The 15,494-nt window shown below is 39.2% G+C and overlaps 1 protein-coding gene across 1 annotated transcript in view; it reads left to right on the top strand.

Moving 5' to 3' along the window:
* Window positions 1–10,425, top strand: part of HTR2C (5-hydroxytryptamine receptor 2C) — a 131,332-nt gene extending 120,907 nt beyond the window's left edge. The window contains exon 4 of the mRNA XM_045865254.2: window positions 9,553–10,425. Within this exon, the coding sequence (XP_045721210.1) occupies window positions 9,553–10,379 (827 nt within the window). The 3' untranslated portion in view covers window positions 10,380–10,425. The remainder of the gene's footprint in view (window positions 1–9,552) is intronic.
* Window positions 10,426–15,494: the final 5,069 nt, after the last annotated feature.

Consider the following 15,494-nt stretch of genomic DNA (forward strand, 5'->3'; position numbering starts at 1 on the left):
ACAGCTCAGTTAGACTGTAACTTTCTTTTCTTTTTTTTTTTTTTAAAGACTTATTTATTTATTTGAGAGAGAGAGAGAGAGCACATGAGCCAAAGGGGCAGAGGGAGAGGGAGAGAGAATGTCAAGCAGACTCCATGCCCAGCATGGAGCCCAACACAAGGCCCAGTCTCATGACCCCGAAATCACGACCCTGAGATCACAACCTCAGCCAAAACCAAGAGTCAGATGCTCAACTGACTGTGACACTCTGGTGCCCCTAGACTGTAACTTTCTGCTTTGAGGTCTAACCTCCATGCTGGAGAATGCCCTCAGGGGAAGAGACATATAAATCTGGAACTCAAACAACATGTTTTCCTCATTCAATGGCTGAGTCTTCTGTAATTTCTACATGATTTTTGCTCAGCCTTACGTACCTTCAAATGTTGGGTTTTTAAAATTTTGTTCACAATTTATGATTGTTATTAGCAGGACTGCTGGTCTTCCATAAGCTACTCCACCATTATTAGAAAATGATAGTCTTTTCTTGCCAGTTTTTATAGTTGTTTATAGCAAGAAGTTAAATCTAATTTTGATACCAGCTACTACATCATGACTGTAGCTGGGAATTTGTAAAGTCTGATGTTGAAAAAAATTAACATCTTTATTTTAACTAACCAGTAACTGAAATTTGGGATTTACTCCAATTACAAATGTAGGCAATAAACCAGAATAGTAATTTGCAGTATCTATATTATTATCACCAATAGGAATCACAGATAATTAAAAATCATATTCAGTTCTGGCAGATATCTTGACATATGATAAACCCTGGCACTATTTCAAAATTTGAGTAGCTATTAGATATTTAATGTGTTAATTAAAAAACACATATATTATTGTTTCTAAAGTTGGTCTTTAATGTTTGATAGCAGAATGCCAAAATAATTTTGTTTCCTTTGCAATCCCCTGTGTTGTTTTATCCATTCAAAAACATTATTCTGAGAGGTCTATACTTACAAAAAGGTTTAGAACCCCCTGCCCTAGATTCTTTTCTGATCCTTCTTCTTTCCACAAAAGTTCTCCTTAAAAGATTGTAATTTCCCTTGTAATTTCCCCTTATAAGAAATGTCCTGTCCCCAGCTCACACCTATCTCCTGAGTTCGAAACTCCTATATTCCCATAGAATTTCATATTGATCCTCAACAAGCACTTCTAACATAACACAATCCAGAGTCCATTACCTTCCCTGCCACAAACTTGCTCTTCACCTATGTTCCTATGCTTAATGGCAACCCCATCTACCTAAGGACACAAACCAGAAACTTGTAATTACTTTTGACGACTCCTTCTCTCTCACATGCCATATCCAATCTATCACCATGTCTTATAAATGGAACTTCCTAAATATCTCAAAAGTTTATTTATTTCCCTTAATCCTTTCTACTTTTCCCTTTATTTAGACTCTTCTTTCCCTTGCATAATAATACCTTTCTTACCTGTTACAAAAGAACTGAGGCCACTTTCTACCCAAGTCTTCACTTTCTGCCTAGGGACCCAGCAGTCCATTTATTCTCAGGTTCTCAGAGCCTTGTTCCATTGCCCATTGTCTCTTTATTTTTCCTGCATCTTCAAACTCTCCTCCGAATATTTTCCCAGTAGCATATAAGAGTGTTCAACTATCTGATTTTATTTTTAAGAAAAGCTTACTATCTACATTCACCTATCTGCATTCACTCTCCTTATTTCTCATTGCTTCACAGAATCAACAAATATCCACTTAAATCATTTTGTGCATCAAGTTAACGGTTCTGTTTTTTGCCATCTACCAGTTATTTCTCATTTCTATTTATCCTTCTTTTACCTTTTCATGTAGGCCTTGATAATTTCTACCACCCATTCACATTACCATCTCTTCTAATGTAAAGTAACAGCCATTCTTAATTCCTAGTGTAATTCTTCCATTTGTTTCTGACTTTGCCTCCTCGGGGACCTTATTCCATCATCTGTTACCTTTCTTTTTTGCATCTTTAAGTTCTTCCATTCTACTAGCTTTCACCCTTAACATGTAAGCACATTATTAATCTTAATTAATCTTGAATATAATCTAAAATATAATCTTAGTCTTCTCAAACATCATTAGTTTGTGAGTAATGCAGGAGGGAAAAATAATTTTCCATCTACCTTTCTGAGGCCTTAGCTTAGACCTCCAGTAATAAAAGACAGATTAACAAGTGAAAAACAAACAGACATTTAATAACATGTAGATACCCTGTATACATGGGATATACAAAAACAAAACAAAACAAAACTGAGTAACTTCTCCAGATGGTGCAAGGCACCACCTTAAATACCATCTTCAGCTAACAACAAAGATGTGGGTTGGGAGGAGACCAGTTATGGGAGATTACTCGGAAAAACACAGTAAAGAAGGGTAAATTGTGTTATGCAGATTTAAGTGGGTGCCTTCTCCATTAATAAGACTATCTCCTCTCCTGATTTAGTCATCCTTCTCTTCCTGGTACAGAGAGGAAAACCCTTCATAGGGAGATTTCCTTTATGGATGCAAATTTCTCTCACAAAAAGGTAACTTCTACTTTGTTTTCAGAGCTTTCCCTGTGTTTGCAATTTCTCAAAATAATCAACTCAAAATAATCTTTATGCCAATGAGGCATATTTTGGGGTGTCATAGTCTACTACCTCTTGGTAGTCATGTGGTCATATTTCAGCACTACCTCCAATTTCACTTTCTCATGCCCTCAGCCATGTTGTAGTTAAATACTAAGACCTTCCCCACCCACCTTTTCACAGATTCTCTTCACAGTATATCTTACAAACCCTGAACATTCATCTTGTTAGCTCATGGGCTGTCTTCTCTTGCTTTCCTTGTTTATAGTCTTCTTCTTTTAATTCAACTTCCTTCAGTCATTTAAGTTCTTCGTACCCCTACTATCGTTAACTCTATCCCTTATTCACACATGCCTATGTCCCTACTCTTCTTAAACCTAAAAACCCCTTGAAGTTCAAAGTTGCCTCTGAACCTGACTCTGAATTTCTTAACATTCTCACTGCACAAACATCATACTGATGTATTTGCCAAAACATGCACAATGCTTCTCTCTGCAACTCCGTCACATTTTATCACCTGAAAACAAAGGCAACACAGCTTGCGTTGTTTTGTCTTCTATGTTCTTCTCTGAACATAGTTCCTTCATCTTCTGCTATCAACTCCCACGTGCAAGAGATTCATTTATTACTCCATGAGGCAAGGACCATGCATGTGAGCTTGACATTGCGTGGTCCTCCTAGGTGTCTTTGAAAAAAATTTTTTCCATGAAAAACAACTCGTAGAAATAGATACCTTTGAGATTGCCCTTCAGTTTTCGTAAGATGTTGTATTACTAAAGATAGCCTTGCAGTTTAGAAGAATGTTTGCATTTTGATGCTGGCCAATTTGTCCCAGGAAATCTATTCTATAATCTCTCTCTCCTCCTTTGAATCACCATTTCTTTTTTTTTTTTTTATCCTTATGTTAATCCCCATACATTACAACATTAGTTTTAGATGAAGTGTTCCATGTGAATCACCATTTCTTATTTATTTCCTGTCAATCTGTTTCGTGTCTTCACTACTCCACTATAATTGTTCTCTCTATAATCACCGGTGACCTCCTCGTTTTCAAAGACAGAGGAAATGTTTTTAATTCTAGACCTTTCTGTGACACTTGACACTGTTGAGGGAGCCTTCTTCAGAACATTCCATCCCGTTACCTGTTTTGACATAATTCTTCATTCACACTGAATTACTACCATGCCGCTGATACCCATTTTGCAAATTTTGCAGCTGATAATTTTGATTTTACCGGAAGAGATCAAAAAGTTTTTCAGAACAGGTTCACACAGAGGTACTGGCAATGACAACTATATAGTGACTAGGGGCTGGCCAACGGTGATTGTAAGAGACTTTCAGTCATGAGACCCATCACGCTTTCAAAGATGTTAAAATCTGAAAGAAATTGTGCATCTAAGAATCATTGGCATATGGTATTATTGTCTGAGAGTTTGAAGAGAATTGATCTGTGTTGCTTGAATTCGAGGCTTTAAGAAACAATGTGAACATCTTTATATATTTTCTGGATTTACTTGCCTTACTTGAAGTAAATAACCTTAGCAAGTTATTGTATGACTTTTACGAGGCTGGAAGGAGATAATGCATGCCAAGTATGTGCTGCAGATGAAGTACCAGAGGTAGCGAGTACTCAGTGAGTGATACGAGTTGTAACAGCTGTAGGCGGTAATGGTCACAGTCGTAACCGTAGCCGCAGTCATGGGAGTAGTGGCGATATTTTCAATAAAGACATAAACGATAACTGTTCATGAATTCAGCATTTCTAAAGTGCTAAGACCCTATATGTGTATTGAAAGTACTTTTGTCTCTGAATTTAAATAATCTTAATAAATAATACTTTTCAGGGTTTTTTGAGAACTAAATGAGATAATGCATGCAAACTATTTGACTGCTTATTGGTTGAAGTAGTACTTGATATTTTCAGCTGAACGTGAATTATAATTTTTTTGTTGTTTCTAAAACTCTGAAGAAGACTGATAAAGATTCATTGAAGTTAATTTCAGAAAGATTAAGTGATTCTAGTTAATAATTCCTTCTCTCTATGTTTTGTCTGGATTGAGTAAGATAATATGTGAAAGTATGTAATAATCGTAAAATACTTGACTCCATGTATGACAAATAGGAAGCACTCAGTAAAAGGTAGTTATCGGTACTGCAATTGTTATTTGTACCTGGTATTTTCTATGATAGTTCACTCTCACTCTTTCTCCTTGGCCAACTCAAAGGTTTTAAAAATATCAAAGACTGCTCCAATTACACTTACTAAAATTACTTAATTTTTCTGAAGTTAATTTCACCAAATACCATGTGCCTTTCAGAATTTTTATAAGAATGAATAAGATGGCGCATGTAGTTTTTTGCTATTATTGATGTTGTTTTATATTTACCTGACATTATATCACCTGAATTTCTACTGGTTGACAAATTTAAAATACTGAGAAAGACTTTCCTCATTTGCTGAACTTAACTCTCCAGGGTTGAAATAACTTTGTCTATTAACATAGAAGAGCAGTTCTCAAACTCAGTGGTATCAGGACCCCTTTATACTCTTCAAAATAATTGAAGACCCCCAAAAGCTTTTGTTATGTGGATTATACCTATTGATATTTGTTGTATTTGAAATTAAAACTGAGAAATGTTTTAACTATTTATGAGTCATTTCATTTTAAATAACAAGAATGAACCCTTTAAAGGTTAACATAAAATTTTTATGAAAACCACATTTTACAATCTTGAAAATCTCTTCAATGTTTAGTTTTATGGAAAGACAGTTGAATTCTCATATCTGTATCTGCATTCAACTTGTGATGTGGTCTTCGGGTTGAAGTTTATGAAGAAAACACAGTTTTAAAGACAAATAGTTGGAAAAAGGAAATCTAGCAAACCCTCTAATACAGTCTCAGTGACCCCCCAGGGTCCTTGAACTACACTTTGAGAACTGCTGACACATACCTTTACTTTTTTTAAGTACTGAATAAGATAATCCTACAATATATATCGTTATGAATGCTGCTTCACTTGTTGCTATTATTTATAATTTCCAAATATTGTCAAAAAATCTTGAGTTTCTTCCTGTTTTGTTGACTGCATTCATGGTTTCTTAAAAAAAAAAGAAAAAGAAAATTAATAATGGCATAAACTTGGTAAAGGGGCTAAGCTACTTTACTAAAATCTGTATTACAGAGTCTTTAACCAAATTGAGATAATACAGTTTACATCTATAATGTCAGTGATATGCCTGGCTCAGTGCCTGGAATGTAAGATAGACTCAGCAAAAAGGCAGCTTTGGAATCACTCTTTACTCAATGTACATAAAATTATACAAATAGGTGCCACAGATAAAACTGGATTCACATATCCAATAACAGCTTCAGCTCATCTGGCGTCAGTCTTTTGTTATCCTTTAACACAGGCCTATTTTAGGCCCCAGAGTCCCTTAGGAAAGTGAATAAATCTTTTAGCAGAAACAAGCTAATCCTACTGCAGAGATGGGCTCTGCTCTTCTGGTCAGTGTGTAAGGTCTTCCCCAGAGACGAGACTTCAGGTAGCTCTAGAAGATTTTGCAACATTTCCTTTAGGGAACTGAATCTCTACTCCAGCACTTGTTTCCTGAGTGTAGGTTTGTCTATCCTTATCAGGATTCCTCCAGAGTGAATGCAGTTTCCCCAGACCAAGTCTCTACTTCCCACATTGCTAGGGTGGGAGAGGTCAGAAGGGGAGGAGTTCCCCCACAGCCCCCTCTGGTCTTGCTATAGGATCCTGAGAAAGTATGAGTTTTTCTTCCAGCACTTTGGCAGAAAATGGCCTTCTTTCCTACAATTATGTCAAAGTGGTAGTCTTTCTACTCAGAACTCCAAGTCTGTTGCTCTAAAGTAATCACTTCCGAGGTCAGCAGTGGCCAGTAAGTCCTGGAGAACTTTATGATCTGAGATCTAATAGTGATTTCATTGCCTGCTTCAGAAAGGACCTCTATGTCTTCTTTTTTTCTTTTTCACTTCTAAAATAGTATTGAACTTTTGTTATGGAGGCTTTCAAAGATTACAAAAGTAGGTACAATTATATAATAAAGACCCATGTATTTATCATCCAGCCCTAAGATTTATCTATTTATGGACTGTCTTGTTTCATTCATACTTCTGTTTACTTCTCCCTCCCATATTATTTTGAAATAAACTCCAGTCATCATAATACTCCATAAATATTTCAGTATGTATATCTAAAAATATAAGAGCTATTTTTTCTACATAACCACAATATCAACATCTCTCTTAAAAATTAATGAATGGTAATTATTTAATATCGTCAAAAAGCCAGTCATTATTCAAAATTTCCTGCTGTGTCATGAATGTTTTTCAAAGCTGGTTGGCATCGAGATTCCAAGAAGGGCCACATATTATAATTGTTTGATAGGTATTTTAAGTCTCTCCTATAAGTTCTCACTCTAATTTTTTCTCTTGTAAATTACGTTTTGAAGAAGCCCTTCCCTCTTTTCTTAATTCCCTATTCACTTCCTTAACTCCAGAAAACTTCCTGCAGCCTAACCCTTCACTAAAACATTTCACTGAAGATAAGCCAATACTGACTTCTTTCAGGCAAGCCTAATCTACACGCTTTCTAAAGACTCCCTTATATTTATGACTTTTGGAATAAAGATTCTAATGTTACAAGCTGGCAGCCTTCTTACCTGCCTTTTTGTAACTTAAGAAATGTAGGGGGGCCTGGGTGGCTCAGTCGTTAAGCATCAGCCTTTGGCTCAGGTCATGATCCCGGGGTCCTGGGATCAAACCCCACATCAGGCTCCCTGTTCAGTGGGGAGCCTGCTTCTCCTTCTCCCCTTCTCCCCCTGTGGCTCTCCCTGTTTGTGTGCTCTCTCACTCTCTCTTTCTCTGTCAAATAAATAAAGTCTTAAAAAAAAAAAAAAAGTGTAACCTGTGGGGTTCTGTTGTACTTTGTACTCCCAAATGCCTGTTGAAATTCCTCCATGCATTTCATCAAACTTGGTGAAAGTTACCTTCTGATACGCATCACTCTTCCCATCCAGAGTTCAAAATCTCTTCCTCTAGATCCCTCACAGCATTACCTGAGGATACCTTTTGTATGCAGAGTCTCCTGCTTTTTACAGCCTCCTTGACTTTCTCGAATGGCGTTCCTCGGCTCAGAACTGTGGGCATGTACTAGTACTCCCAGGGAGCCTTGTCACATTTATTACCGCTTCTCATACCATCACCTGGTCTCTTTCTCTAGAAAAAAGATCAGTCATTTCAGAAATTCAGTGTCTTGGGAAGAAGGCTTACAGATCACTTCCCAAACAGTCTCTCTTCCTCTCTTTCCCAGAGAGGAAATACCATCACCACCTTCAGTGGGCTCTAGCAAAGAGCCACTGACCATTGTCCCCTATTGGTCACCCGGCCAAAACTCTCTCCCTGACATAGGGTATTGAGGCTGACTGCAAGAAGGGATTTTCAGTTTCAGATCTGTCCCAGTTCTCCATGTGTCCCCTAAAGCCAGCCATAATCTCTGAGGGTGCACTGCTCTCTCCACTCACAGCTCATAGGGTGACTATCCGCCAGCCCAGGATTCCTAATAATAATCTCTGATAGATTCCTAAAAGTGCAATCTGACTTTTCCCAGGCTTCAACTTCCTGGGGACACAAGGGAGAATAAATTAACACTGAAATTTGGACTTTACTTGCAAGTTATCCTATCAATGCCAGATCTCTTCAAGATCTCCCAGAGAGATTTCTGCAAATGTCCCGGTTTCTCACTTAGACTGAGGCACAAGATCCCCTTCCACTCCCACCTCCTCATTGCTATTTTCTACCAGTGAGCTTATTTATGAATGGAGGTGCATGCCTCCAAGGACTACCTCTCAGTATTCTTAAAAAACAAAAAATGTGGGCACCTGGGTGGCTCAGTCAGTTAAGCGACTGCCTTAGGCTCAGATCATAATCCCGGAGTCCTGGGATCGAGTCCCACATCGGGCTCAGGGCTCATCGGGGAATCTGCTTCTCCCTCTGACCCTCTCCCCTCTCATGCTGTTTCTCTCTCTCTCTCTCAAATAAATAAATAAATAAACTCTTTCTAAAAACATTTTAAAAATGCTTGAAATTCCACACAGAAATGGGGATACTGCATCTCTCCCAACTCTGTATTTTACTCTGTCTCTTGCCCTTGAAATGATGTCTCTTAGGCCCAGCGACTCACAAAAGACTCTTGCTAAAAAGAGAGTCCTCTCAGTTTCTGCATATAGATGATTATTTCTGCATAGTGCTCCGATCTAGTCCCTGCAGCACCACTGAGGACCCTACTGTCCTCTCCATCTCTAGTAACCAGAGCTCCGGGGCTCTGGCGCCATAGGACTCACACATAAAATTTCCTCCTCTTAGCCTCTTTCCTCAGGAGAGGAGGGAGTAGAAGGGGACGCTGTCAGCTAAAAATTCATCTCAAACTCAGCCCAGCCAACCCTGATATGGCATGATTTCTCTTACAGGTGGTATACACATCATTTTTATTGCATGTGGAAGATGAATGCTAAAAAAATGAACCAGTGAATTTATGAATGCCATTGAGTGTAGCTGTAATGTATTCATTCATCCAACAGTTATTTACTGAGTGCCCCCTGTGAGCCAGGGCAGTTCCAGGATCCGGAAATGAAACAAAGCACACACACAGTCCACTCTTACACACGAGGAGTAATGGGAATTCCTCCCCTTCTACAGAACTTTGGGGAGAAGGCATTCCTAGCCTGAAAGAAATTGTCATTTTTCTGAGGTCACACTTCTACTCTTTCCTGTGACTATCAGCTTATGCCATGAATAGCTTTCAACAAATGCCAGTTCTGAATTTTCTTCAGTAAAATGCAATTGAATGTATGCCACTGCACAAACCTATTCAGGCCTTCAGTGCGCTGTAACGATATCCTACCTTTTGTTGTTTTTGTCCCTTTAGGTGTGTCCGTTCCCATCCCAGTGATCGGACTGAGAGACGAAGAGAAGGTGTTCGTCAACAACACCACGTGCGTGCTGAATGACCCAAATTTTGTTCTCATTGGGTCCTTCGTCGCTTTCTTCATACCGTTGACGATCATGGTGATAACGTATTGCCTGACGATCCACGTTCTTCACCGTCAAGCTCTGATGTTACTGCACGGCCACATCGAGGAACCGCCTGGAATAAGCCTGGACTTTCTGAAGTGCTGCAAGAGGAACACGGCCGAGGAAGAGAACTCTGCCAACCCTAACCAAGACACGAACCCACGCAGAAGAAAGAAGAAAGAGCGACGTCCGAGGGGCACCATGCAAGCTATCAACAACGAACGGAAAGCGTCGAAAGTCCTTGGCATTGTTTTCTTTGTGTTTCTGGTCATGTGGTGCCCGTTTTTCATTACCAATATTCTGTCGGTTCTGTGTGGGAAGGCCTGTAACCAAAAGCTCATGGAAAAGCTTCTGAATGTGTTTGTTTGGATTGGCTATGTCTGTTCAGGAATTAATCCTCTGGTGTATACGCTTTTCAACAAGATTTACCGAAGGGCTTTCTCTAACTATTTGCGCTGCAATTATAAGGCAGAAAAGAAGCCTCCCGTGAGACAGATCCCGAGAGTCGCTGCTACTGCTTTATCTGGGAGGGAGCTTAATGTTAACATTTACCGGCACACCAACGAGCCCGTGATTAAGAAAGCTAATGACGACGAGCCCGGTATAGAGATGCAAGTGGAGAATTTGGAGCTACCAGTAAATCCCTCCAACGTGGTTAGTGAAAGGATCAGCAGTGTGTAATTCGGAGTGTGCAAGCAGCAGTCTTTTCCTATGGTAAAGCTACAAATGTAGGGAAAGGTCCTAGAATTCTTCCAGCGGTTATAACTAATGTAAATATCGTCGTCTGATAAAAAAGTGTTTTGTATATAGCTTTGCAACCCTGTACTTTACAATCATGCACACAACAGTGAGATTTAGGGTTCTATATTTACTGTTTGTAATAGATTGAGAATAACTTATTTTGATTATTTGATGCATAAAATGTCGATGTTTCTGCTTTCCCTTCCTTCCTCTTTCCTTCCCTCCTTCTCCCTCTTTCTTTTGTTCTCTCTCTCTCTCTCTTTCTTTTCTGCATAAGGAAATGTTGATGTTCATCTCAGGTGGCATTTGCAGGAGACCAGAATGATGCACATGACAGTGGTTATTTCAACCACACCAAAATTAACGAATTCAGTGGGATCTTTTTCCAGGTTAACAGTAAATATACACTTTAAATTCTTGCTCTGCTCATTTACACACATAAACACAGAAAGATAGGTTCTGCCTTCTGATACCTTGTCACACCCATTAGTGAGTCAAAGGTAGAACTTAGCCTCGTTGTCACATATAGGGGCAAAATTTGACATTGTCAGAATGTCGTGTTGGTATTTTGCTGCAATGTCCGTCCCCAAACGTAGTGGTATTTTAACATAGCAGCTGGTTAACCAGGACTACAGAAGTGGAAGGATGATACGAGATATATACACCAATAGCTTTTCACTTCTTAAGGACAATGTTCAAATTCTGATTATAACGACAAGCAAACTGGAATTAGTGTTTTCATTCTGGTCCTTAGTAAATACCTAATTCTGTGATTAAACTGGGGAACGAGATCCCAGAGTTATTTCCCAATCCAGGATTCAACATCAATTGGGTTTTGATCTCAGGATCCTGGAAATTCGTGTGCTACACACAAAGTGAAATTAGCATTTTGAGCCTTATTAAAATATTTTCGTAATTATGGTACCTCTATCTATAGGACCCAATTTCGCAGTCCATTTTTGAGTAAAACTTGTGCTGGAAGCATAGATGATCAAAACCTTGGAAGTTTTACTTGATTAAGGACTACAGAATTAGGCCCTTAGAATGTGAAAAAAAAAAAAAAGTAATTAAAAACAAGCTTGTACTGAACTCTGGGAAAAACAGAAATATAGAGTTTCCATTTGGATTTTAAACAAAATTTATCTCATTTTCAGATCCTTCCAAACTCTCTAGTGCAGGAAAAGGCTGCAGCTAATTTGTGAAAGTGGCAAGCTCTTCATTGTACAGCAATTATGTGCCAGAAGTTTAAAATCTTTGTTAAAATACAGTGTTGTGTCACAATAAGTGTTGGCCATTGTTTCATTCGTGGGCCTGCTGCTTAAGAATTCAGTACCATTTAACTAGTTTGTTAACCGTGAAAGGTTTTCAAGCATTGCTAAAGTCAGACCATGAAGTCTATGCTGTGTGCCGAGTATCCAAATGTTTCCACTATTTCCACGTGTGTCCATTTCCCACAACTGTGGATCAATTTCCGAAGAATTCATGATGCTATTTCTTATGCCTGACAGTTACTTACACACCTTAGGGTGTGCTTCTCAATATCTCGAAATCGGTGAAGGCAGAATCTGAATTTCACAAAACCCCTGGTCTATGTTCTCAACACACAGCATAGATAAATCCAACAGTCTGCCACAGGGGCAGTGGGAGAGCTGCTGTACTTGAGGAAACTCATACAGTCTCTACTTGATTAGCAACACTGCCAAATGTCAGTCAATTGCTTGAGCATGCCCAAATACCATGAAAGTAAAGTCTACCTGCCTGTTAGCTCTGTTGAATTGCATGTTAAAACAATTATATGAAATTGAATGAGATGATCTCATTCTTACTGAAACAAAGATGTCTGAAGACACACAGCATGCATTGAGCATGTATGCCATGTATGTCGCATGAATCCATTGATTTGTATTAACGTAAGGCAGAGTAGGTGATATATAACGGACCGAAGGAAACCCTTCAGCAGTCCTTAAAATGACTACGCATTCAGATCTGAAGTACTGTGAGTATTAGAGAAAACTGGAAACATCTGATTTCTTTTCTTAACTATCAGGGCAAGCTCATAGCACATGTTTTACAAAGAAATAAAATATAAACCACAGATTTTCAAAAGCACTAGCAATAAGTTGAATGATAATAGCTTATAGCACATTTGTTAATAATTCTTATGTCACCAAGTAGTAGTACTTAATAGTACCCAACACAGTAATTATTCTCAAATCGTGTGCTATTCATTTGTTCTGTGCAGTTTGGTATAAAACAAATATACTCATTTGGATATAAATCTTACAGTTCAATGTTAAATCTACAAACTTTTGTAAATGTTTTAAAAAAAAAAAAGTCCATGTGATAAATGTAAACGTGGTGAATTTACTGTCGAACAAATCATTTTGATGTACTATTATACATGTATATCTGTTTAAGACACGTGCAACAGACTGCCTTATATTATTTCCTGTAAATCTTCTCCTTGGTCAAATGGTACTTTTTGTGAGTGGTTGCAAAGTGTTGTCTTATTTGTGGTTCCTGTATGTTATCCATTCCAAGTTTTTGTGATACTTCCTATTAATTTATTAAATTTATTAAATGTTGGCTAGTACGTCATGCGTCTTTTTTGCCCCTGTGTTGTTTGAAGGGAAAATATACCACTTCACTTTATTTTCTTTGAATATTAAATCTCATCCTGCAAAATAAGATCAGAAAGACAAACTTAACCAGAAAATAGCACTCTTCTGATTAGTTCTGCATGTACTCAAAGACTACAAAACCAGAGGAAAAACAATTAAGAGGTGTAAACAACAAAGCAATATTCGCAACCACCCACAGATAATACAATGCTCAATACATATCTGTTGAGTGTAGAGTAGCAGAATTACTGTGCTCCCCAAATTGCCGGCCTGCCTTAACCTAAGGAGGGGCCTCAGATGGTTCATACACCCTCCTTGCAATAGGTACCATTACCATCCTATTTCCACCAGACTCCAAGTTCCCCAAGAACAGAAAAGACCATGTCTATCTTGTTGATGGTTTTATCCTCAAAACTTGGCAGCTACTCTACACTCAACAGATATGTATTGAGCATCCTCAATATTTGTGGGCATTGTATTATCTGTTCCTGATGTCAAAATGGGCCTTACAACTCCCTGCTCTTCAGTCATGGAGCACCTTAATTTACCTCTATTTTAAATGGCTTTGGATACTTCTGTGATCAGGGTCACTATACTAAGCCACTGTTCCTCCACACGTGGAACAAATGACAAAATACACTGGCATTTTCTTTCAACATTTATACCTTCCTGATGATGAGTGAGCCTAGATGATATTGGCATGACTTCAGTTCCCTGAGAAAAAAGCAGGAATACCTCGTTCCTTCACTTATTTGTGGAACATGAGGAACAGCATGGAGGACATTAGGAGAAGGAAGGGAAAAATGAAGGGGGGGGGAATCGGAGGGAGAGATGAACCATGAGAGACTATGGACTCTGAGAAACAAACTGAGGGTTCTAGAGGGGAGGGGGGTGGGGGGATGGGTTAGCTTGGTGATGCGTATTAAGGAGGGCACGTACTGCATGGAGCACTGAGTCTTATACGAAAACAATGAAGCGTGGATCATTACATCAAAAACTAATGATGTAATGTATGGTGATTAACATAACATAATAAAATTTAAAAAAAATACTTCGTTCCTTTGCAACTATGACTAGGTTGATTCTTAGCAGTGCATCAAGAGAGAAAAGTTAAGGGGCGCCTGGGTGGCTCGGTCGTTAAGCGTCTGCCTTCGGCTCAGGTCACGATCCCAGGGTCCTGGGTTCAAGTCCCTCATCAGGCTCCCTGCTCGGCGGGAAGCCTGCTTCTCCCTCTCCCACTCCCCCTGCCTGTGTTCCCTCTCTCGCTGTGTCTCTGTCCGTCAAAATAAGTAAATAAAAAATCTTAAAAAAAAAAAGAGAGAAAAGTTGAACTGTCATTTGAAACAACAGGTCACTGCTGCCCGTAGCCAGAAATACCTTTTGACACTGAAGCTAGGGGGCTACTCTTCCCCAAGATCAAGGCAATGGAAAGAGGTTGGAATTTCTGATGGCACAGAACGGGAGGTGGAAGGGAAGGTGGGCGGGGGGAGACTGATATGCTTCATTCCATAGCATTGGAAGGTTTCATGGTCTGAAAAGAGAAAGAGGCTTCTTGTCATCAGGTAGCAGTATGTTTCTACTTACTGCAGAAATACACAGTTTCCACACAGTCTCTCAGCTCCCAATTAGGCCAATGCATTCGCCAAGGTTGAGGCCCATTTCTCCTCAGACATCCTCACTAGACATATGTTACCATATCACCTAGAGAACTGAATATATTAGAAAGAGGTATTTTTTATAGGCAGTGCCGACAGAAGTGGGTGGTGGCATAGTGGTTCTCCAATATTATGTGACCCATAGCACACTTACAAACATACATAGCTCTAAGAGATAGGTTGGGCTCCCCTGGGATGTAAATCCTGAAATGAAGATAAGTGTGCAGGATGCTTACTGGGAAGTGATCTTGGGATCCATTTGCACCGGGCAAGGGGAGAAAACAGGATCGGGCAGAGGGAGATGGACTGTGGTGTACTTACAATAAGGACTTACACCCCCTGCACCTTTGAAGGGGAAAATAAACCACTTCACCTCATTTTCTTTGCAAGTTAAATTGAATCCTGTAAAATAAGTCCACAAACACAGGGACACTTGGGTGGCTCAGTGGGTTAAGCATATGCCTTCGGCTCAGGTCATGATCCCAGGGTCCTGGGGTTGAGTCCTGCATCGGGCTCCCTGCTCAGCAGAGAGCCTGCTTCTCCCCCTGCCTGCCGTTCCCCTTCTTGTGCTCTCTCTCTCTTTCTCTGACAGATAAATAAATAAAATCCAATAAATAAATAAATAAATAATCCACAAAGACAAACACAACCAGAAAGCATCACGTTTCCTAACTAATTCTGCATGTACTCAACGACTACAACACCAGGGGAAAGAAAATTAAGAGGTGCAAACAACAAAATCAATGATCACACTTAGTTGACTCCCATGGGGAGCTCTG

This window comes from Mirounga angustirostris, unplaced genomic scaffold (genome assembly GCF_029215605.1).
Source record: "Mirounga angustirostris isolate CCGP_5_RB_7025 unplaced genomic scaffold, mMirAng1.0.hap1 SCAF_11, whole genome shotgun sequence".
Taxonomy (NCBI): domain Eukaryota; kingdom Metazoa; phylum Chordata; class Mammalia; order Carnivora; family Phocidae; genus Mirounga; species Mirounga angustirostris.